We start from the raw sequence: 23,465 nt of genomic DNA, 5'->3' as shown, positions 1-23,465 counted from the left end.
CTCACTGCGACTTGCCCCCCGCTGTCCTGTCCCGCTGACAGGGACTTGCCCCCGCAGCCCTGACCCGCTCACTGCGACTGGCCCCCCCACAGCCCTGACCCGCTCACTGCAACTTGCATCACGCAGCCCTGACCCGCTCACTGTGACTTGCCCCCCTCAGCCCTGTCCCGCTGACAGGGACTTGGCCCCGCAGCCCTGACACGCTGACAGGGACTGGCCCCCGCAGCCCTGACCCGCTCACTGCGACTTGCCCCCCGCAGGCCTGACCCGGTGAAAGGGACTGGCCCCCGCCGCCCTGACCAGCTCACAGGGACTGGCCCTGACCCGCTCACTGCGACTTGCCCCCCGCAGTCCTGACCCGCTCACAGGGACTTATCCCCCGCAGTCCTGACCCGCTCACTGCAACTGGCCCCCGCAGCCCTGACCCGCTCGCTGCGACTGGCCCCCCGCAGCCCTGACCCGCTCACTGTGACTTGCACCCCGCAGCCCTGACCCGCTCACGGGGACTTGCCCCCGCAGTCCTGTCCCGCTCACATTGACTTGCCCCCGCAGCCCTGACCCGCTCACTGCGACTGCCCCCCGCAGCCCTGACCCGCTGACTGCGACTTGCCCCCCGCAGCCCTGACCCGCTCACTGCGACACTGCCACTCGCAGCCCTGACCCGCTCACTGCGACTTGCCCCCCGCTGCCCTGACCCGCTGACAGGGACTTGCCCCCCGCAGTCCTATCCCGCTGACAGTGACTGGCCCCCACATCCTGACCCGCTCACTGCGCCACTGCCCCCCGCAGCCCTGACCCGCTGAGTGGGACTGGCCCCCGCAGCCCTGACCCGCTCACTGCGACATGCCCCCGCAGTCCTGTCCCGCTGACAGGGACTTGCCCCCGCAGCCCTGGCCTGCTCACTGCGACTGGCCCCCCCGCAGCCCTGACCCGCTCACTGCGACCCGCCCCCCCGCAGCCGAGACCCGCTCACGGGTACTGGCCCCCCGCTGCCCTGACACACTCACTGCGACACTGTCCCCCGCAGTCCTGACCCCCTCAGAGGGACTGGTCCCTGCAGCCCTGAACTGCTCACAGGGACTGGCCCCCGCAGACCTGACCCGCTCACTGCGACTTGCCCCCTGCAGACCTGACCCATTTCACTTCGACTTGCCACCCGCAGACCTGACCCGCTCACTGCTCCTTGCCCCCCGCAGCCCTGATCCGCTCACAGCGACTGGCCCCGGCAGCCCTGACCCGCTCACTGCGACTTGCCCCCCGCTGCCCTGACACGCTCACTGCGACACTGCCCCCCGCAGTCCTGACTCCCTCAGAGGGACTGGTGCCTGCAGCCCTGAACTGCTCACAGGGACTGGCCCCCGCAGACCTGACCCGCTCACTGCGACTTGCCCCCTGCAGACCTGACCCATTTCACTGCGACTTGCCACCCGCAGACCTGACCCGCTCACTGCGACTTGCCACCCGCAGCCCTGATCCGCTCACAGCGACTGGCCCCGGCAGCCCTGACCCCCTCACTGCGACTTGCCCCCCGCAGTCCTGTCCCGCTGACAGGGACTTGCCCCCGCAGCGCTGAACCGCTCGCTGCGGCTTGCCCCCCGCAGTCCTGACCTGCTCCCTGCGACTGGCCCCCCGCTGCGCTGACCCGCTCACTGCGACTTGACCCCCGCAGACCTCACCCGCTCACTGCGACTTGCCCCCCCCGCTGCCCTGACCCGCTGACAGGGACTTGCCCCCCGCAGTCCTATCCCGCTGACAGTGACCGGCCCCCGCAGCCCTGACCCGCTCACTGCGACTTGCCCTCCGCAGTCCTGTCCCGCTGACAGGGATTTGTCCCCGCAGCCCTGACCCGCTCACTGCGACTTGACCCCCGCAGACCTCACCCGCTCACTGCGATTTGACCCCCGCAGCCCTGACCCGCTCACGGGGACCGGCCCCCCGCATCCCTGACCCGGTGACAGTGACTGGCCCCCGCAGCCCTGACCAGCTCACAGGGACTGGCCCCCCGCAGCCCTGACCCGCTCACTGCCACTTGCCCTCCGCAGTCCTGTCCCGTGACAGGGACTTGCCCCTGCAGCCCTGACCCGCTCACTGTGACACTGCCCCCCGCAGCCCTGACCCGCTCACTGCGACTTCCCCCCCGCAGTCCTCACCCGCTCAGGGGGACCGGCCCCCCCGGCAGCCCTGACCCGCTCACATGGACTGGCCCCCGCAGCCCTGACCCACTCACTGCGACACTGCCCCCCGCAGCCCTGACGCACTAACTGGGACTGGCCCGCCGCCGCCCTGACTCGCTCACAGGGACTGGCCCGCCGCAGCCATGACCCGCTCACTTTGACTTGCCCCCCGCAGCCCTGACCCGCTCACTGCGACTTGCTCCCCGCAGACCTGACCCGCTCACTGCGATTTGCCCCCCGCAGTCCTGACCTGCTCACTGCGACTTAGCCCCGCAGTCCTGTCCCGCTCACAGGGACTGGCCCCCCCGCCGCCCTGACCCGCTCACTGCGACTTGACCCCGCACACCTGACCCGCTCACTGCGACTTGCCCCCAGCAGTCCTAACCCGCTCACTGCAAATGGCCCCCGCAGCCCTGACCCGGGCTCTGCGACCTGCCCCCCACAGCCCTGACCCGCTCACTCCGACCTGCCCCCCGAAGCCCTGACCCGCTCCCTGCAACTGGCCCCCCACTGCCCTGACCCGCTCACTGCGACTTGCCACCCGCAGACCTCACCCGAAAACTGCGACCTGCCCCCCGCAGCCCTGACCCGCTCAGGGGGACTGGCCCCCCGCAGCCCTGAACCGCTCACGGGGACCGGCCCCCCACAGCCCTGACCCGCTCACTGCGACTTGCCCCCCGCAATCCTGTCCCGCTGACAGGTACTTGCCCCCGCAGCCCTGACCCGCTCAGTGCGACACTGCACCCCGCAACCCTGATCCGCTCACTGCGACTTGCCCCCCGCAGCCCTGTGCCGCTGACAGGGACTTGCCTGCCGCGGCCCTGTCCCGCTCACTGCGACTTGCCCCCCGCAGCCCTGACCCGCTCAGGGGGACCGGCCCCCCGCAGGCCTGACCCGCTCAGGGGGACCGGCCCCCCACAGCCCTGTCCCGCTCATTGCGACACTGCCCCTCGCAGCCCTGACTCGCTCAGTGCGACTTGCCACCCGCAGCCCTGACCCGCTGACAGGGACTTACCCCCACAGCCCTGACCCGCTCACAGCGACTGGCCCCCCGCAGCCGTGACCCGCTGACTGTGACTTACCCCCCGCAGACGTGACCCGCTCACTGCGACTTCCCCCCCGCAGTCCTGACCCGCTCCCTGCGACTGGCCCCCTGCTGCCCTGACCAGCTCACTGCGACTTGCCCCCCGCAGACCTCACCCGCTGACAGGGACTTGCCCCCGCAGCCCTGACCCGCTCACTGCGACTGGCACCCCGCAACCCTGACCCGCTCACTGCGACTAGCCCCCCGCAGTCCAACCCGCTGACATGGACTGGCCCCTGCAGCCCTGACCCGCTCACAGGGACTGGCCCCCGCAGCCCTGACCCGCTCACAGGGACTGGCCCCAGCAGCCCTGACCCGCTCAGAGGGACTGGCCCCCCGCAGCCCTGACCAGCTCACTGTGACTTGCCCCCCGCACACCTGACCCGCTCACTGCGACTTGCCCCCCGCAGTCCTGACCCGCTCACTGCGACTTGCCCCCCGCAGTCCTGTCCCGTGACAGGGACTTGCCCCCGCAGCCCTGACCCGCTCACTGCGACTTCCCCCCCGCAGTCCTCACCCGCTCAGGGGGACCGGCCCCCCCGGCAGCCCTGACCCGCTCACATGGACTGGCCCCCGCAGCCCTGACCCACTCACTGCGACACTGCTACCCGCAGCCCTGATGCGCTCACTGCGACTTGCCCCCCGCGCCCTGACTCGCTCACAGGGACTGGCCCGCCGCAGCCCTGACCCGCTCACAGGGACTGGCCGCCGCAGCCCTGACTCGCTCACAGGGACTGGCCCCCCGCAGCCCTGACTCGCGCACAGTGACTGGCCCCCCGCAGCCATGACCCGCTCACTGCGACACTGCCCCCCTCAGCCCTGACCCGCTCACTTCGACTTGCTCCCCGCAGACCTGACCCGCTCACTGCGATTTGCCCCCGCAGTCCTGTCCTGCTGATAGGGACTGGCCCCTGCAGCCCGGACCCGCTCACAGGGACTGGCCCCCCCGCCGCCCTGACCCGCTCACTGCGACTTGACCCCGCACACCTGACCCGCTCACTGCGACTTGCCCCCCACAGTCCTGACCCGCTCACTGCAAATGGCCCCCACAGCCCTGACCCGGGCACTGCGACCTGCCCCCCACAGCCCTGACCCGCTCACTCCGACCTGCCCCCCACAGCCCTGACCCGCTCACTCCGACCTGCCCCCCGAAGCCCTGACCCGCTCACTGCGACTTGCCCCCCGCAGTCCTGACCCGCTCACTGCGACTTGCCCCACGCAGTCCTGACCCGCTCCCTGCAACTGGCCCCCCGCTGCCCTGACCCGCTCACTGCGACTTGCCACCCGCAGACCTCACCCGAACACTGCGACCTGCCCCCCGCAGCCCTGACCCGCTCAGGGCGACCAGCCCCCAGCAGCCCTGACCCGCTCACGGGGACCGGCCCCCCACAGCCCTGACCCGCTCACTGCGACTTGCCCCCCGCAGCCCTGACCCGGTGACAGAGACTGGCCCCCGCAGCCCTGACCAGCTCACAGGGACTGGCCCCCACAGTCCTGACCCGCTCACTGCGACTTGCCCCCCGCAATCCTGTCCCGTTGACAGGGACTGGCCCCCGCAGCTCTGACCCGCTCGCAGGGTCTGGCCCCCCGCAGCCCTGACTCGCTCACAGGGACTGGCCCCCCGCAGCCATGACCCGCTCACTGCGACACTGCCCCCCGCAGCCCTGACCCACTCACTTCGACTTGCCCCCCGCAGCCCTGACCCGCTCACTGCGACTTGCTCCCCGCAGACCTGACCCGCTCACTGCGATTTGCCCCCCGCAGTCCTGTCCCGCTGACAGGGACTGGCCCCTGCAGCCCTGACCCGCTCACAGGGACTGGCCCCCCAGCAGCCCTGACCCGCTCACTGCGACTTGCCCCCCGCAGACCTGACCCGCTCACTGCGACTTGCCCCCTGCAGTCCTGACCCGCTCACAGGGACCTGCCCCCTGCAGTCCTGTCCAGCTGACAGGGACTTGCCCCCGCAGCACTGACCTCCTCACTGCGACTTGCCCCCGGCAGACCTGACTCGCTCACTGCGACTTGCCCCCTGCAGTCCTGACCCGCTCACAGGGACCTGCCCCCTGCAGTCCTGTCCCGCTGACAGGGACTTGCCCCCGCAGCACTGACCTCCTCACTGCGACTTGCCCCCCGCAGACCTGACTCGCTCACTGCGACTTGCCCCCTGCAGTCCTGACCCGCTCACAGGGACCTGCCCCCTGCAGTCCTGACCCGCTCACTGCGACAAGCCCCCCGCAGCCCTGACCCGCGCAGAGGGACTGGCCCCCGCAGCCCTGACCCGCTCACAGGGACTGGCCCACCGCAGCCCTGACCCGCTGACAGGGACTTGCCCCCGCAGCACTGACCTCCTCACTGCGACTTGCGCCCCGCTGCTCTGACCCGCTCACTGCGACTTGCCGCCCGCAGACCTGACCCGCTCACTGCGTCTGGCCCCCCGCAGCCCTGACCTGCTCACAAGGACTGGCAGCCGCAGCCCTGACTCGATCACAGGGACTGGCCCCCCACAGCCCTGAGCCGCTCACTGTGACACTGCCCCCCGCAGTCCTGATCCGCTCAGTGCGACTTGCCCCCCGCAGCCCTGTCCCGCTCACTGCGACTTGCTCCCCGCAGACCTGACCCGCTCAGTTCGATTTTCCCCCCGCAGTCCGCTCCTTCTGACAGGGACTGGCCCCCGCAGCCCTGACCCATTCGCAGGGTATGGCCCCCGCAGCCCTGGCCCGCTCACAGTGACTGGCCCCCCGCAGCCCTGACCCGCTCACAGGGACTGGTCCCCGCAGCCCTGGCCCGCTCACAGGGACTGGCCCCCGCAGCCCTGGCCCGCTCACAGGGACTGGCCCCCGCAGCTCTGGCCTGCTCACAGGGACTGGCCCCCGCAGCCCTTGCCCGCTCACAGGGACTGGCCCTCGCAGCCCTGACACGATCACAGGCACTCTCCCCTGCAGCCCTGTCCCGCTGACATGGACTGGCCCCCGCAGCCCTGTCCCGCCACAGGGACTTGCCCCCGCAGCCCTGTCCCGCTGACATGGACTGGCCCCTGCAGCCCTGTCCCCCCACAGGGACTGGCCCCCGCAGCCCTGACCCGCTCCCAGGTACTGGCCCCCGCAGCCCTGACCTCCTGACAGCTATTTGCCACCGCAGCCCTCACCCGCTCACAGGGACTGGCCCCCGCAGCCCTGACCCGCTCCCAGGGACAGGCCCCCGCAGCCCTGACCCGCTCCCAGGGACTGGCCCCCGCAGCCCTGACCCGCTCCCAGGCACTGGCCCCCGCAGCCCAGACCGGCTCCCAGGGACTGGCCCCCGCAGCCCTGACCCGCTCCCAAGGACTGGCCCCCGCAGCCCTGACCCGCTCACAGGGACAGGGCCCGCAGCCCTGACCCGCTCCCAGGGACTGGCCCCCGCAGCCCTGGCCCGCTCCCAGGGACTGGCCCCCGCAGCCCTGACCCCCTCCCAGTGACTGGCCCCCGCAGCCCTGACCCGCTCCCAGGGACTGGCCCCCGCAGCCCTGACCCGCTCCCAGGGACTGACCCCCGCAGCCCTGACCGGCTCCCAGGGACTGGCCCCCGCAGCCCTGACCCGCTCCCAGGGACTGGCCCCTGCAGCCCTGACCCGCTCCCAGGTACTGGCCCCCGCTGCCCTGACCGGCCCCCGCAGCCCTGACCAGCTCCCAGGGACTGGACCCCGCAGCCCTGACCCGCTCACACGGACCGGCCCCCGCAGCCCTGACCCGCTCAAAGGGACCTGTCCCCGCAGCCCTGACCCCCTGACAGGGACTGGTCCCCGCAGCCCTGACCCCCTGACAGGGACTGGTCCCCGCAGCCCTTACACCCTGACAGGGACTGGTCCCCGCAGCCCTGACCCGCTCACAGGGACTGGCCCCCGCAGCCCTGACCCGCTCACAGTGACTGGTCCCCGCTGCCCTGACCCCCTGACAGGGACTGGTCCCCGCAGCCCTGACCCGCTCACGGGAACTGGTCCCCGCAGCCCTGACCCGCTCACAGGGACTGGCCCCCGCAGCCCTGACCCGCTCACAGGGACTGGCCCCCGCAGCCCTGACCTGCTCCCAGGGACTGGCCCCCGCAGCCCTGACCCGCTCCCAGCGACTGGCCCCCGCAGCCCTGACCCGCTCCCAGGGACTGGCCCCCGCAGCCCTGAACCGCTCCCAGGGATTGGCCCCCGCAGCCCTGACCGTCTCCCAGGTACTGGCCCCCGCAGCCCTGACCGGCTCCCAGGGACTGGCCCCCGCAGACCTCACCCGCTCACAGGGACTGGGCCCCGCAGCCCTGACCCGCTCCCAGGGACTGGCCCCCGCAGCCCTGACCTCCTGACAGCTAATTGCCACCGCAGCCCTCACCCGCTCACAGGGACTGGCCCCCGCAGCCCTGACCCGCTCCCAGGGACTGGCCCCTGCAGCCCTGACCCGCTCCCAGGGACTGGCCCCCGCAGCCCTGACCCGCTCCCAGGTACTGGCCCCCGCAGCCCAACCCGGCTCCCAGGGACTGGCCCCCGCAGCCCTGTCCCGCTCCCAGGGACTGGCCCCCGCAGCCCTGGCCCGCTCCCAGGCACTGGCCCCCGCAGCCCTGACCCCCTCCCAGGGACTGGCCCCCGCAGCCCTGACCCGCTCCCAGGGACTGGCCCCCCCAGCAATGAACCGCTCCCAGGGACTGGCCCCCGCAGCCCTGACCCTCTCCCAGGTACTGGCCCCCGCGGCCCTGACCGGCTCCCAGGGACTGGCCCCCGCAGCCCTGACCCGCTCACAGGGACTGGCCCCTGCAGCCCTGACCCGCTCCCAGGTACTGGCCCCCGCTGCCCTGACCGGCTCCCATGGACTGGCCCCCGCTGCCCTGACCAGCTCCCAGGGACTGGACCCCGCCCCCCTGACCCGCTCACACGGACCAGCCCCCGCAGCCCTGACCCCCTCACAGGGACCGGCCCCCGCAGCCCTGACCCACTCACAGGGACCGGCCCCCGCAGCCCTGACCCGCTCAAAGGGACTGGCCCCCGCAGCTCTGGCCTGCTCACAGGGACTGGCCCCCGCAGCCCTTGCCCGCTCACAGGGACTGGCCCCCGCAGCCATGACACGATCACAGGCACTCTCCCCCGCAGCCCTGTCCCGCTGACATGGACTGGCCCCCGCAGCCCTGTCCCCCCACAGGGACTGGCCCCCGCAGCCCTGACCCGCTCCCAGGGACTGGCCCCCGCAGCCCTGGCCCGCTCCCAGGGACTGGCCCCCGCAGCCCTGACCCCCTCCCAGGGACTGGTCCCCGCAGCCCTGACCCGCTCCCAGGGACTGGCCCCCGCAGCCCTGACCCCCTGACAGCTATTTGCCACCGCAGCCGTCACCCGCTCATAGGGACTGACCCCCCCAGCCCTGACCCGCTCCCAGGTTCTGGCCCCCGCAGCCCTGACCCGCTCACAGGAACTGTCCCCCGAAGCCCTGACCCGCTCACAGGGACTGGTACCCGCAGCCCTGACCCGCTCACAGGGACTGGTACCCGCAGCCTTGACCCGCTCCCAGGGACTGGCCCCCGCAGCCCTGACCCGCTCACAGGGACTGGCCCCCGCAGCCCTGACCCGCTCACACGGACTGGCCCCCTCAGCCCTGACGCGCTGAACTGGACTGGCCCCCGCAGCCCTGTCCCGCCACAGGCACTGGCCTCCGCAGACCTGTGCGGCTGACAGGGACTGGCCCCCGCAGCCCTGACCCGCTCACAGGGACTGGCCCCCTCAGCCCTGGCCCGCTCACAGGGACTGGCCCCCGCAGCCCTGTCCCGCTCACAGGGACTGGCCCCCGCAGCCCTGACCCGCTCACAGGGACTGGCCCCCGCAGCCCTGACCCGCTCACAGGGACTGGCCCCCGCAGCCCTGACCCGCTCACAGGGACTGGCCCCCGCAGCCCTGACCCGCTCACAGGGACTGGCCCCCGCAGCCCTGACCACCTGACAGGGACAGGCCCCCGCAGCCCTGACCCCCTGACTGGGACTGGTCCACGCAGCCCTGACCCCCTGACAGGGACTGGTACGCGCAGCCCTGACCCGCTCACAGGGACTGGTCCCCGCAGCCCTGGACCGCTCACAGGGACTGGCCCCCGCAGCCCTGACCCCCTGACAGGGACAGGCCCCCGCAGCCCTGACCCCCTGACAGGGACTGGCCCCCGCAGCCCTGACCCGCTCACAGGGACTGGTCCCCGCAGCCCTGACCCGCTCACAGCGACTGACCCCCGCAGCCCTGACCACCTGACAGCTATTTGCCACCGCAGCCCTCACCCGCTCACTGGGACTGGCCCCCGTAGCCATGACCAGATCACAGGCACAGTCCCCCGCAGCCCTGTCCCGCTGACACGGACTCGCCCCCGCAGCCCTGTCCCGCCACACGGACTTGCCCCCGCAGCCCTGACCCGCTCACAGGGACTGGCCCCCGCAGCCCTGACCCTCTCATAGGGACTGGCCCCCGCAACCCCGACCCGCTCACAGGGACTGGCGCCCGCAGCCCCGACCCGCTCACAGGGACTGGCGCCCGCAGCCCCGACCCGCTCACAGGGACTGGCGCCCGCAGCCCTGACCCGCTCACAGGGACTGGCCCCCGCAGCCGTGACCCGCTCACAGGGACTGGCCCCCGCAGCCCTGACCCGCTGACAGGGACTGGCCCCCCACAGCCCTGACGCGCTCACAGGGACTGGCCCCCGCAGCCCTGACCCGCTCACAGGGTCTGTCCCCCGCAGCCCTGGCCCGCTCACAGGGACTGGCCCCCGCAGCCCTGGCCCGCTCACATGGTCTGGCCCCCGCAGGCCTGACCCGCTCACAGGGACTGGCCCCCGCAGCCCTGACCCGCTCACGTGGACTGGCCCCCGCAGCCCTGACCCGCTGAAATTGACTGGCCCCCGCAGCCCTGTCCCGCCACAGGGACTGGCCCCCGCAGCCCTGACCCGCTGACAGGGACCGGCCCCCGCAGCCCTGACCCCCTCACAGGGACCGGCCCCCGCAGCCCTGACCCGCTCACAGGGACCGGCCCCCGCAGCCCTGGCCCGCTCACAGGGACTGGCCCCCGCAGCCCTGGCCCGCTCACAGGGACTGGACCCCGCAGCCCTGACCCGCTCACAGTGACTGCTCCCCGCAGCCCTGACCCACTGACAGGGACTGGTCCCCGCAGCCCTAACCCGCTCACGGGAACTGGTCCCCGCAGCCCTGACCCGCTCACGGGAACTGGTCCCCGCAGCCCTGACCCGCTCACAGGGACTGGTCCCCGCAGCCCTTACCCGCTCCCAGGGACTGGCCCCCGCAGCCCTGACCCCCTGACAGCTATTTGCCACCGCAGCCCTCACCCGCTCACAGGGACTGGTCCCCGCAGCCCTGACCCGCTCCCAGGGACTGGCCCCCGCAGCCCTGACCCCCTGACAGCTATTTGCCACCGCAGCCCTCACCCGCTCACAGGGACTGGCCCCCGCAGCCCTGACCCGCTCCCAGGGACTGGCCCCCGCAGCCCTGACCCGCTCACAGGGACCGGCCCCCGCAGCCCTGGCCCGCTCACAGGGACTGGCCCCCGCAGCCCTGGCCCGCTCACAGGGACTGGACCCCGCAGCCCTGACCCGCTCACAGTGACTGCTCCCCGCAGCCCTGACCCACTGACAGGGACTGGTCCCCGCAGCCCTAACCCGCTCACGGGAACTGGTCCCCGCAGCCCTGACCCGCTCACGGGAACTGGTCCCCGCAGCCCTGACCCGCTCACAGGGACTGGTCCCCGCAGTCCTTACCCGCTCCCAGGGACTGGCCCCCGCAGCCCTGACCCCCTGACAGCTATTTGCCACCGCAGCCCTCACCCGCTCACAGGGACTGGTCCCCGCAGCCCTGACCCGCTCCCAGGGACTGGCCCCCGCAGCCCTGACCCCCTGACAGCTATTTGCCACCGCAGCCCTCACCCGCTCACAGGGACTGGCCCCCGCAGCCCTGTCCCGCTCCCAGGGACTGGCCCCCGCAGCCCTGACCCGCTCACAGGGACTGGCCCCCGCAGCCCTGACCCGCTCCCAGGTACTGGTCGTCACAGCCCAGGCCGGCTCCCAGGGACTGGCCCCAGCAGCCCTGACCCGCTCCCAGGGACTGGCCCCCGCAGCCGTGACCCGCTCACAGGGACTGGCCCCCGCAGCCCTGACCCGCTCACAGGGACTGGCCCCCGCAGCCCTGACCCGCTCCCAGGGACTGGCCCCCGCAGCCCTGACCCGCTCCCAGGGACTGGCCCCCGCAGCCCTGACCCCCTCCCAGGGACTGGCCGCCGCAGCCCTGAACCGCTCCCAGGGACTGGCCCCCGCAGCCCTGACCGTCTCCCAGCTACTGGCCCCCGCAGCCCTGACCGGCTCCCAGGGACTGGCCCCCGCAGCCCTCACCCGCTCACAGGGACTGGTCCCCGCAGCCCTGACCCGCTCACAGGGACTGGCCCCCGCAGCCCTGACCCGCTCACAGGGACTGGCCCCCGCAGCCCTGACCCGCTCCCAGGGACTGGACCCCGCAGCCCTGACCTCTTGACAGCTATTTGCCACCGCAGCCCTCACCCGCTCACAGGGACTGACCCCCGCAGCCCTGACCCGCTCCCAGGGACAGGCCCCCGCAGCCCTGACCCGCTCCCAGGGACTGGCCCCCGCAGCCCTGACCCGCTCCCAGGCACTGGCCCCCGCAGCCCAGACCGGCTCCCAGGGACTGGCCCCCGCAGCCCTGACCCGCTCCCAAGGACTGGCCCCCGCAGCCCTGACCCGCTCACAGGGACAGGGCCCGCAGCCCTGACCCGCTCCCAGGGACTGGCCCCCGCAGCCCTGGCCCGCTCCCAGGGACTGGCCCCCGCAGCCCTGACCCCCTCCCAGTGACTGGCCCCCGCAGCCCTGACCCGCTCCCAGGGACTGGCCCCCGCAGCCCTGACCCGCTCCCAGGGACTGACCCCCGCAGCCCTGACCGGCTCCCAGGGACTGGCCCCCGCAGCCCTGACCCGCTCCCAGGGACTGGCCCCTGCAGCCCTGACCCGCTCCCAGGGACTGGCCCCCGCTGCCCTGACCGGCTCCCATGGACTGGCCCCCGCAGCCCTGACCAGCTCCCAGGGACTGGACCCCGCAGCCCTGACCCGCTCACACGGACCGGCCCCCGCAGCCCTGACCCGCTCAAAGGGACCTGTCCCCGCAGCCCTGACCCCCTGACAGGGACTGGTCCCCGCAGCCCTGACCCCCTGACAGGGACTGGTCCCCGCAGCCCTTACACCCTGACAGGGACTGGTCCCCGCAGCCCTGACCCGCTCACAGGGACTGGTCCCCGCAGCCCTGGCCCGCTCACAGGGACTGGCCCCCGCAGCCCTGGCCCGCTCACAGGGACTGGCCCCCGCAGCTCTGGCCTGCTCACAGGGACTGGCCCCCGCAGCCCTTGCCCGCTCACAGGGACTGGCCCTCGCAGCCCTGACACGATCACAGGCACTCTCCCCTGCAGCCCTGTCCCGCTGACATGGACTGGCCCCCGCAGCCCTGTCCCGCCACAGGGACTTGCCCCCGCAGCCCTGTCCCGCTGACATGGACTGGCCCCTGCAGCCCTGTCCCCCCACAGGGACTGGCCCCCGCAGCCCTGACCCGCTCCCAGGTACTGGCCCCCGCAGCCCTGACCCCCTGACAGCTATTTGCCACCGCAGCCCTCACCCGCTCACAGGGACTGGTCCCCGCAGCCCTGACCCGCTCCCAGGGACTGGCCCCCCCAGCCCTGACCCGCTCACAGGGACTGTCCCACGCAGCCCTGACCAGTTCACAGGAACTGTCCCCCGAAGCCCTGACCCGCTCACAGGGATGGTCCCCGTAGCCCTGACCCGCTCCCAGGGACTGGCCCCCGCAGCCCTGACCCGCTCACAGGGACTGGCCCCCGCAGCCCTGACCCGCTCACAGGGTCTGGCCCTCACAGCCCTGACCCGCTCACAGGGACTGGGCCCCGCAGCCCTGACCCGCTCCCTTGGACTGGCCCCCGCAGCCCTGACCCGCTCTCAGTGTCTGGCCCCCGCAGCCCTGACCCGCTCACAGAGACTGGCCCCCGCAGCCCTGGCCCGCTCACAGGGACTGGCCCCCGCAGCCCTGGCCCGCTCACAGGGACTGGCCCCCGCAGACCTGGCCCGCTCACAGGGACTGGCCCCCACAGCCCTCACCCCCTGACAGCTATTTGCCACCGCAGCCCTCACTCGCTCACAGGACTGCCCCTGCAGCCCTGACCCGCTCCCAGGGACTGGCCCCTGCGTCCCTGACCCGCTCCCAGGGACTGGCCCCCGCAGCCCTGAACCGCTCCCAGGGACTGTCCCCCGCAGCCCTGACCCGCTCCCAGGTACTGGCCCCCGCAGCCTGGACCGGCTCCCAGGGACTGGCCCCCGCAGCCCTGACCCGCTCCCAGGGACTGGCCCCCGCAGCCCTGACCCGCTCACAGGGACTGGCCCCCGCAGCCCTGACCGGCTCCCAGGGACTGGCCCCCGCAGCCCTGACCCGCTCTGAGGGACCGGCCCCCGCAGCCCTGACCCGCTCACAGCGACCGGCCCCTGCAGCCCTCACCCGCTCACAGGGACCGGCCCCTGCAGCCCTGACCCGCTCACAGGGACCGGCCCCCGCAGCCCTGACCCGCTCACAGGGACCGGCCCCCGCAGCCCTGACCCGCTCACAGGGACCGGCCCCCGCAGCCCTGGCCCGCTCACAGGGACTGGCCCCCGCAGCCCTGGCCCGCTCACAGGGACTGGCCCCCGCAGCCCTGACCCGCTCACAGTGACTGGTCCCCGCAGCCCTGACCCGCTGACAGGGACTGGTCCCCGCAGCCCTGACCCGCTCACGGGAACTGGTCCCCGCAGCCCTGACCCGCTCACGGGAACTGGTCCCCGCAGCCCTGACCAGCTCACAGGGACTGGTCCCCGCAGCCCTTACCCGCTCCCAGGGACTGGCCCCCGCAGCCCTGACCCCCTGACAGCTATTTGCCACCGCAGCCCTCACCCGCTCACAGGGACTGGTCCCCGCAGCCCTGACCCGCTCCCAGGGACTGGCCCCCGCAGCCCTGACCCCCTGACAGCTATTTGCCACCGCAGCCCTCACCCGCTCACAGGGACTGGCCCCCGCAGCCCTGACCCGCTCCCAGGGACTGGCCCCCGCAGCCCTGACCCGCTCACAAGGACTGGCCCCCGCAGCCCTGACCCGCTCCCAGGTACTGGTCGGCGCAGCCCAGGCCGGCTCCCAGGGACTGGCCCCCGCAGCCCTGACCCGCTCCCAGGGACTGGCCCCCGCAGCCCTGACCCGCTCACAGGGACTGGCCCCCGCAGCCCTGACCCGCTCACAGTGACTGGCCCCCGCAGCCCTGACCCGCTCCCAGGGACTGGCCCCCGCAGCCCTGACCCGCTCCCAGGGACTGGCCCCCGCAGCCCTGACCCCCTCCCAGGGACTGGCCCCCGCAGCCCTGAACCGCTCCCAGGGACTGGCCCCCGCAGCCCTGACCGTCTCCCAGGTACTGGCCCCCGCAGCCCTGACCGGCTCCCAGGGACTGGCCCCCGCAGCCCTCACCCGCTCACAGGGACTGGTCCCCGCAGCCCTGACCCGCTCACAGGGACTGGCCCCCGCAGCCCTGACCCGCTCACAGGGACTGGCCCCCGCAGCCCTGACCCGCTCCCAGGGTCTGGACCCCGCAGCCCTGACCTCCTGACAGCTATTTGCCACCGCAGCCCTCACCCGCTCACAGGGACTGGCCCCCGCAGCCCTGACCCGCTCCCAGGGACAGGCCCCCGCAGCCCTGACCCGCTCCCAGGGACTGGCCCCCGCAGCCCTGACCCGCTCCCAGGCACTGGCCCCCGCAGCCCAGACCGGCTCCCAGGGTCTGGCCCCCGCAGCCCTGACCCGCTCCCAAGGACTGGCCCCCGCAGCCCTGACCCGCTCACAGGGACAGGGCCCGCAGCCCTGACCCGCTTCCAGGGACTGGCCCCCGCAGCCCTGGCCCGCTCCCAGGGACTGGCCCCCGCAGCCCTGACCCCCTCCCAGTGACTGGCCCCCGCAGCCCTGAACCGCTCCCAGGGACTGGCCCCCGCAGCCCTGACCCGCTCCCAGGGACTGACCCCCGCAGCCCTGACCGGCTCCCAGGGACTGGCCCCCGCAGCCCTGACCCGCTCCCAGGGACTGGCCCCTGCAGCCCTGACCCGCTCCCAGGTACTGGCCCCCGCTGCCCTGACCGGCTCCCATGGACTGGCCCCCGCAGCCCTGACCAGCTCCCAGGGACTGGACCCCGCAGCCCTGACCCGCTCACACGGACCGGCCCCCGCAGCCCTGACCCGCTCAAAGGGACTGGTCCCCGCAGCCCTGACCCCCTGACAGGGACTGGTCCCCGCAGCCCTGACCCCCTGACAGGGACTGGTCCCCGCAGCCCTTACACCCTGACAGGGACTGGTCCCCGCAGCCCTGACCCGCTCACAGGTACTGGCCCCCGCAGCCCTGGCCCGCTCACAGGGACTGGCCCCCGCAGCCCTGGCCCGCTCACAGGGACTGGCCCCCGCAGCTCTGGCCTGCTCACAGGGACTGGCCCCCGCAGCCCTTGCCCGCTCACAGGGACTGGCCCTCGCAGCCCTGACACGATCAGAGGCACTCTCCCCCGCAGCCCTGTCCCGCTGACATGGACTGGCCCACGCAGCCCTGTCCCGCCACAGGGACTGGCCCCCGCAGCCCTGTCCCGCTGACATGGACTGGCCCCTGCAGCCCTGTCCCCCCACAGGGACTGGCCCCCGCAGCCCTGACCCGCTCCCAGGTACTGGCCCCCGCAGCCCTGACCCCCTGACAGCTATTTGCCACCGCAGCCCTCACCCGCTCACAGGGACTGGTCCCCGCAGCCCTGACCCGCTCCCAGGGACTGGCCCCCCCAGCCCTGACCCGCTCCCAGGTACTGGCCCCCGCAGCCCTGACCCGCTCACAGGGACTGTCCCACGCAGCCCTGACCAGTTCACAGGAACTGTCCCCCGAAGCCCTGACCCGCTCACAGGGATTGGTCCCCGCAGCCCTGACCCGCTCCCAGGGACTGGCCCCCGCAGCCCTGACCCGCTCACAGGGACTGGCCCCCGCAGCCCTGACCCGCTCACAGGGTCTGGCCCTCACAGCCCTGACCCGCTCACAGGGACTGGGCCCCGCAGCCCTGACCCGCTCCCTTGGACTGGCCCCCGCAGCCCTGACCCGCTCTCAGTGTCTGGCCCCCGCAGCCCTGACCCGCTCCCAGGGACTGGCCCCCGCAGCCCTGACCCGCTCACAGGGACTGGCCCCCGCAGCCCTGACCCGCTGACAGGGACTGGCCCCCGCAGCCCTGACCCGCTCCCAGGGACTGGCCCCCGCAGCCCTGACCCGCTCCCAGGGACTGGCCCCCGCAGCCCTGACCCGCTCCCAGGGACTGGCCCCCGCAGCCGTGACCCGCTCCCAGGGACTGGCCCCCGCAGCCCTGACCCGCTCTCAGTGTCTGGCCCCCGCAGCCCTGACCGGCTCCCAGGTACTGGCCCCCGCTGCCCTGACCGGCTCCCAGGGACTGGCCCCCGCAGCCCTGACCCGCTCCCAGGGACTGGCCCCCGCAGCCCTGACCTCCTGACAGCTAATTGCCACCGCAGCCCTCACCCGCTCACAGGGACTGGCCCCCGCAGCCCTGACCCGCTCCCAGGGACTGGCCCCTGCAGCCCTGACCCGCTCCCAGGGACTGGCCCCCGCAGCCCTGACCCGCTCCCAGGTACTGGCCCCCGCAGCCCAACCCGGCTCCCAGGGACTGGCCCCCGCAGCCCTGTCCCGCTCCCAGGGACTGGCCCCCGCAGCCCTGGCCCGCTCCCAGGCACTGGCCCCCGCAGCCCTGACCCCCTCCCAGGGACTGGCCCCCGCAGCCCTGACCCGCTCCCAGGGACTGGCCCCCCCAGCAATGAACCGCTCCCAGGGACTGGCCCCCGCAGCCCTGACCCTCTCCCAGGTACTGGCCCCCGCGGCCCTGACCGGCTCCCAGGGACTGGCCCCCGCAGCCCTGACCCGCTCACAGGGACTGGCCCCTGCAGCCCTGACCCGCTCCCAGGTACTGGCCCCCGCTGCCCTGACCGGCTCCCATGGACTGGCCCCCGCTGCCCTGACCAGCTCCCAGGGACTGGACCCCGCCCCCCTGACCCGCTCACACGGACCAGCCCCCGCAGCCCTGACCCCCTCACAGGGACCGGCCCCCGCAGCCCTGACCCACTCACAGGGACCGGCCCCCGCAGCCCTGACCCGCTCAAAGGGACTGGCCCCCGCAGCTCTGGCCTGCTCACAGGGACTGGCCCCCGCAGCCCTTGCCCGCTCACAGGGACTGGCCCCCGCAGCCATGACACGATCACAGGCACTCTCCCCCGCAGCCCTGTCCCGCTGACATGGACTGGCCCCCGCAGCCCTGTCCCCCCACAGGGACTGGCCCCCGCAGCCCTGACCCGCTCCCAGGGACTGGCCCCCGCAGCCCTGGCCCGCTCCCAGGGACTGGCCCCCGCAGCCCTGACCCCCTCCCAGGGACTGGTCCCCGCAGCCCTGACCCGCTCCCAGGGACTGGCCCCCGCAGCCCTGACCCCCTGACAGCTATTTGCCACCGCAGCCGTCACCCGCTCATAGGGACTGACCCCCCCAGCCCTGACCCGCTCCCAGGTTCTGGCCCCCGCAGCCCTGACCCGCTCACAGGAACTGTCCCCCGAAGCCCTGACCCGCTCACAGGGACTGGTACCCGCAGCCCTGACCCGCTCACAGGGACTGGTACCCGCAGCCTTGACCCGCTCCCAGGGACTGGCCCCCGCAGCCCTGACCCGCTCACAGGGACTGGCCCCCGCAGCCCTGACCCGCTCACACGGACTGGCCCCCTCAGCCCTGACGCGCTGAACTGGACTGGCCCCCGCAGCCCTGTCCCGCCACAGGCACTGGCCTCCGCAGACCTGTGCGGCTGACAGGGACTGGCCCCCGCAGCCCTGACCCGCTCACAGGGACTGGCCCCCTCAGCCCTGGCCCGCTCACAGGGACTGGCCCCCGCAGCCCTGTCCCGCTCACAGGGACTGGCCCCCGCAGCCCTGACCCGCTCACAGGGACTGGCCCCCGCAGCCCTGACCCGCTCACAGGGACTGGCCCCCGCAGCCCTGACCCGCTCACAGGGACTGGCCCCCGCAGCCCTGACCCGCTCACAGGGACTGGCCCCCGCAGCCCTGACCACCTGACAGGGACAGGCCCCCGCAGCCCTGACCCCCTGAATGGGACTGGTCCTCGCAGCCCTGACCCCCTGACAGGGACTGGTACGCGCAGCCCTGACCCGCTCACAGGGACTGGTCCCCGCAGCCCTGGACCGCTCACAGGGACTGGCCCCCGCAGCCCTGACCCCCTGACAGGGACAGGCCCCCGCAGCCCTGACCCCCTGACAGGGACTGGCCCCCGCAGCCCTGACCCGCTCACAGGGACTGGTCCCCGCAGCCCTGACCCGCTCACAGCGACTGACCCCCGCAGCCCTGACCACCTGACAGCTATTTGCCACCGCAGCCCTCACCCGCTCACTGGGACTGGCCCCCGTAGCCATGACCAGATCACAGGCACAGTCCCCCGCAGCCCTGTCCCGCTGACACGGACTCGCCCCCGCAGCCCTGTCCCGCCACACGGACTTGCCCCCGCAGCCCTGACCCGCTCACAAGGACTGGCCCCCGCAGCCCTGACCCTCTCATAGGGACTGGCCCCCGCAACCCCGACCCGCTCACAGGGACTGGCGCCCGCAGCCCCGACCCGCTCACAGGGACTGGCGCCCGCAGCCCCGACCCGCTCACAGGGACTGGCGCCCGCAGCCCTGACCCGCTCACAGGGACTGGCCCCCGCAGCCGTGACCCGCTCACAGGGACTGGCCCCCGCAGCCCTGACCCGCTGACAGGGACTGGCCCCCCACAGCCCTGACGCGCTCACAGGGACTGGCCCCCGCAGCCCTGACCCGCTCCCAGAGACTGGCCCCCGCAGCCCTGACCCCCTGACAGCTATTTGCCACCGCAGGGCAAGAAGATCATCCAGACTGGTGAATGGTTTCATCTGCTCCTTCACCTTTTGTTCGTAACATCTTGTAATAACTGCCATGTAGCCTGATGAGAAACTAAAGCTCACCTTGATTCATTTGCATTTGAAGGTGCCTATTTTTCCCAAACAAAAGGACCCATCACTGAGCGGGAAGTATGGAGAATGTTATAGACATCAGTGGTGAGATAATGCTGGATCTTGACCAGCAAAACCATTGTTGTGTTGGTAAAATGCAAACAAAAATCTATATGATGTAAACTTTATTCTCAGCTAATCCCTTTAACAAATGACAGATTCTGATGTTGGTAACTGGAAAGCCTCCATTGTTGGAGGACGAGAAGCCGTATCCAATTGAAGCAGCACAGGCTTCTGCGATGACTGTGGAAACCACTGCTTATGCCTTGCTTCAAGCATTGTCAAGGAATGATATTGACTATGCAACACCGATTGCGAGGTGGCCAACGATGCAACAGAACTATGGTGGTGGATTTCACTCGACGCAGGTAAATGCTTGAGATCACAACAACAGGCATTCAGATATTTCCATTGATCATGTTACTAACTGGTGGTTGTTGCAGTTTGCAATCAAACTGGACACTGCATTTTCATCTGCAGGTTTGGTGCAGTGGCACAAATTCCAGTTCTTCAATGGTGTTAATCCTTGGTTAAATTCTTACATGCACTTTGCCTGCGCATCACTTTTCCTCTTGGCATTGTCCTTGAAAAGTACCTGTTTCTGTAAACCTTCACTTACTTGTCGTAGGATCATTGAGGGACAGCATAATAGAGTGCTATGGCAATGGAACAGACCCTTCAGCAAATTGTATGTGCCCTCACAAGATGCAAGTCCCGAACTATTCTCATCACATTTCCCAGCACTCGACCCAGAGCCTTGTATGCCTTGGCATCGCAAATGCCCAATCAAAGACTTGTTAAATGTTATCATGCTTTCTGCCTCTACCACCCACACAGTCGGTGCGTTCCACATTCTCACCACAGGTTGGGTGCAAAAACAAGTAAGTTTCCTCAAGAGATAGTAGGAACTTGCCAATGCTGGAGAATCTGAGAGAACAAGGTGTAGAACTGGATGAACACAGCGGGCCGAGCAGTATCAGAGAAGCAAGAAAGCTAACGTTTCGGGTCGAGACCCTTCTTCAAAAATGGGGGAGGAGAAGGGGATTCTGAAAAAAATAGGGAGAAGTGGGGAGGCAGATAGAAGATTGGTAAAGGAGAAGTTAGGTGAACTGTCCTGTGCTGTCCACTCACTGTCCCCTGCTCCAGAATCATAGAATAAGAGAATTCTCCAGAATTAGACCAGAAGGCCATGAGACATAGGAGTGGAGGTAAGGCCATTCAGCCCATCAAGTCCACTCCACCATTTAAATCATGGCTGATGGGCATTTCAACACCACTTCCCTGCACTCTCCGCATAGCCCTTGATTCCTTTTGAGATCAAGAATTTGTCGATCTCTGCCTTGAAGGCATCCAACATCCCGGCCTGCACTGCACTCTGCGGCAATGAATTCCACAAGCCCACCACTTTCTGCCTGAAGAAATGTCGTCTGATTTCAGTTTTAAATTGACCCCCTCGAATTTTAAGGCTGTGCCCACGGGTCCTCGTCTCCCCTGCTAACGGAAACAACCTCCTCGCGTCCACCTCTTCTAAACCATACATTATCTTGTAAGTTTTTATTAGTTCTCCCCTCAACTTTCTAAACTGCAGTGAGTACAATCCCAGGATCCTTAGCCATTCATCATAGGTTAAGCCTACCATTCCAGGGATCATCCGTGTGAATTGAACAAGCACTTCATTCCATTGTGTCTGTAACCACTGAAGCCACACTAAGTTCACATTCGGCTCATGTTTTAGCAATAGGCCCTTTGCCTTGAATGTTATTTCATTTTAAGTGCTGCACCAACCCTTTTTCTTTAATGTGAAAAGATTATCCACCACCTCAACTAAAGTCCCAGACAATGAATTCCAAACACCCAGCACCTTCTGGGTGTCTTTTCTTTCCTGAAATTCCTTCTGAGCCTCTTAGCTTAAATGTATGTATCTCTTCCCCCCCGCCCCCCCCGACCTCCCACTCCATGAATGGTCGTTCTGCTTCCCTCGCCTAGACCCATCAGAACGCAGACCATTTTTTCAGGACCTTCTTCAACCTTCTCTGTTCGGAAGAAAACAAGCCAACCTTATCCAGATAAAACAGTGATGCTGCCTGGCCTGCAGTGTTCCTCCAGCTCCACGCTGTGTTATCTCAGACTCCAGCATTGACAGTTCCTATTATCTCAAACTTATCCAGACTCTCCATCGAGTTAAAATGCTTCACCCCCTCAGAACATCCTGATGAATGTCCTCCACACATGCTCAAATGCAATCACCTCTTTTCTATAATGAAGAGACCATTAGAACATAGAACATTACAGCGCAGTACAGGCCGTTCGCCCCTCGATGTTGTGCCGACCTGTCATACTGATCTGAAGCCCATCTAACCTACACTATTCCATGTACGTCCATGTGCTTTTCCATTGACGACTTAAATGTACCGAAAGTTGGCGAATCTACTACCGTTGCAAGCAAAGCGTTCCATTCGCTGACTACTCTCTGAGTAAAGAAACCGCAATGTCCAGTTTAGAATAACAAGCTCACAAGAGAGATGACCTGGTTTTAGATATCATTCGGGACCACAGACTCAGAGACAAAGCAAGACGACTCTGCGATTTGATGTAGAAACTGCTGACACTCCGAAGCCTGCAGCCCTCCTCCAATTCTCAAGTCAGAAGTGTGTCAATGACGGTGCAGATCCAACAACACTGAAAACAATCTTGAGTCGAGGCCAAAGCAGCCCCTTGATTGGCACCGTATCCATTCTCTCCACAGCCAACTCCAAGAGACAATAATGTGTCCCTGTACAAGATGCACTGCCACATTTTTTACCCACTATTCTGACACACACCTTTCCAGACTTAGAAAACTCATCTTCAAGGGCAAGGACATCAGACATGGTAGCACTAACCCCAGTAAAAATCACCTCCAAGCTACTCACAAACTTATTTGGAAATGAATGGTTGTTACTGAGTCAATCTTTGTAATCTCTTTTGGAACAGCATTGTGGGTCTCTGTACAGCAACATGAAGCTGTTCAAGAAGTCAGTTCATGCTGGACAATCAGCAACAGCTATGTCTCATTAAAGAATAAATAAATCGGAAAGAAATCCATCTGAGAGTCACAGGCAAATGGGTACTTTTTTGTTCACTCAGCAGATTGTGGGCTATTACCAATTTTGAAAATGACAAATGAAGCTTTTGTTTGGGTGGGTATTGACAGCAGCTGCCCCCAAAATAAAAAGAAAATGGGAACTGCAGATGCTGGAGAATCCAAGATAACAAAGTGTGGAGCTGGATGAACACAGCAGGCCAAGCAGCATCTCAGGAACACAAAAGCTGACATTTCGGGCAGAGACCCTTCATCAGAAAAGAGGGAGGAGGAGACAGTTCTGAAATAAACAGGGAGAGGGGGAAGGCAGATTGAAGATGGACAGAGGGGAAGATAGGTGCAGAGGAGACAGACGAGCAATAAGGAAGGAGAGGATCAAATATGAAGCTAGGCTAGCTAGTCATATTAGAAATCACAGTGAAAGCTTCTTTCAATACATAAGAAACAAACATGAGGCAAAAGTAGACACTGGGCCGCTCCAAATTGATGCTGGAAGGCTGGTGATGGGAGATAAGGAAGTAGCTGAAGGACTTAATAAGTACTTTGCGTCAGTCTTCACAGTGGAAGACATGAGTAGTATGCCAACACTTAGGGAGAGTCAGGGGGCAAAGTTGAGTACAGTAGGCATTACAAAAGAGAAAGTGCTAGAAAAGCTAAAAGGTCTAAAAATTGCTAAATCTCCTGGCCCCGAAGGGCTACATCCTAGAGTTCTGAGGAAGGTGGCTGAGGAAATAGCAGAGGCTTTGGATGTGATCTTTCAAAAGTCCCTGGAGTCAGGGTAAGTCCCAGATGATTGGAAAATTGATGTTGTAACCCCCTTGTTTAAGAAAGAATCAAGGCAAAAGATGGAAAATTACAGGCCGATTAACCTGACTTCGGTAGTTAATAAAATTCTTGAATCATTGTCAAGGATGAGATTTTGAAATTCCTGGAAGTGCAGGGTCAGATTAGAACAAG

At 68.2% G+C, this 23,465-nt stretch overlaps 1 protein-coding gene across 1 annotated transcript in view; it reads left to right on the top strand.

Moving 5' to 3' along the window:
• LOC132208080 (complement C5-like) overlaps positions 1-19,908 on the top strand; it is a 51,556-nt gene extending 31,648 nt beyond the window's left edge. The window contains exon 3 of the mRNA XM_059643819.1: positions 19,585-19,908. Coding sequence (XP_059499802.1) covers positions 19,585-19,806 — 222 coding nt within the window. The 3' untranslated portion in view covers positions 19,807-19,908. The remainder of the gene's footprint in view (positions 1-19,584) is intronic.
• Positions 19,909-23,465: the final 3,557 nt, after the last annotated feature.

The sequence above is a fragment of the Stegostoma tigrinum genome, unplaced genomic scaffold, assembly GCF_030684315.1.
Source record: "Stegostoma tigrinum isolate sSteTig4 unplaced genomic scaffold, sSteTig4.hap1 scaffold_280, whole genome shotgun sequence".
In the NCBI taxonomy this organism is placed as follows: domain Eukaryota; kingdom Metazoa; phylum Chordata; class Chondrichthyes; order Orectolobiformes; family Stegostomatidae; genus Stegostoma; species Stegostoma tigrinum.
Note: the sequence above shows the minus strand (reverse complement) of the source record. Positions and strands in the feature narration are given on the sequence as shown.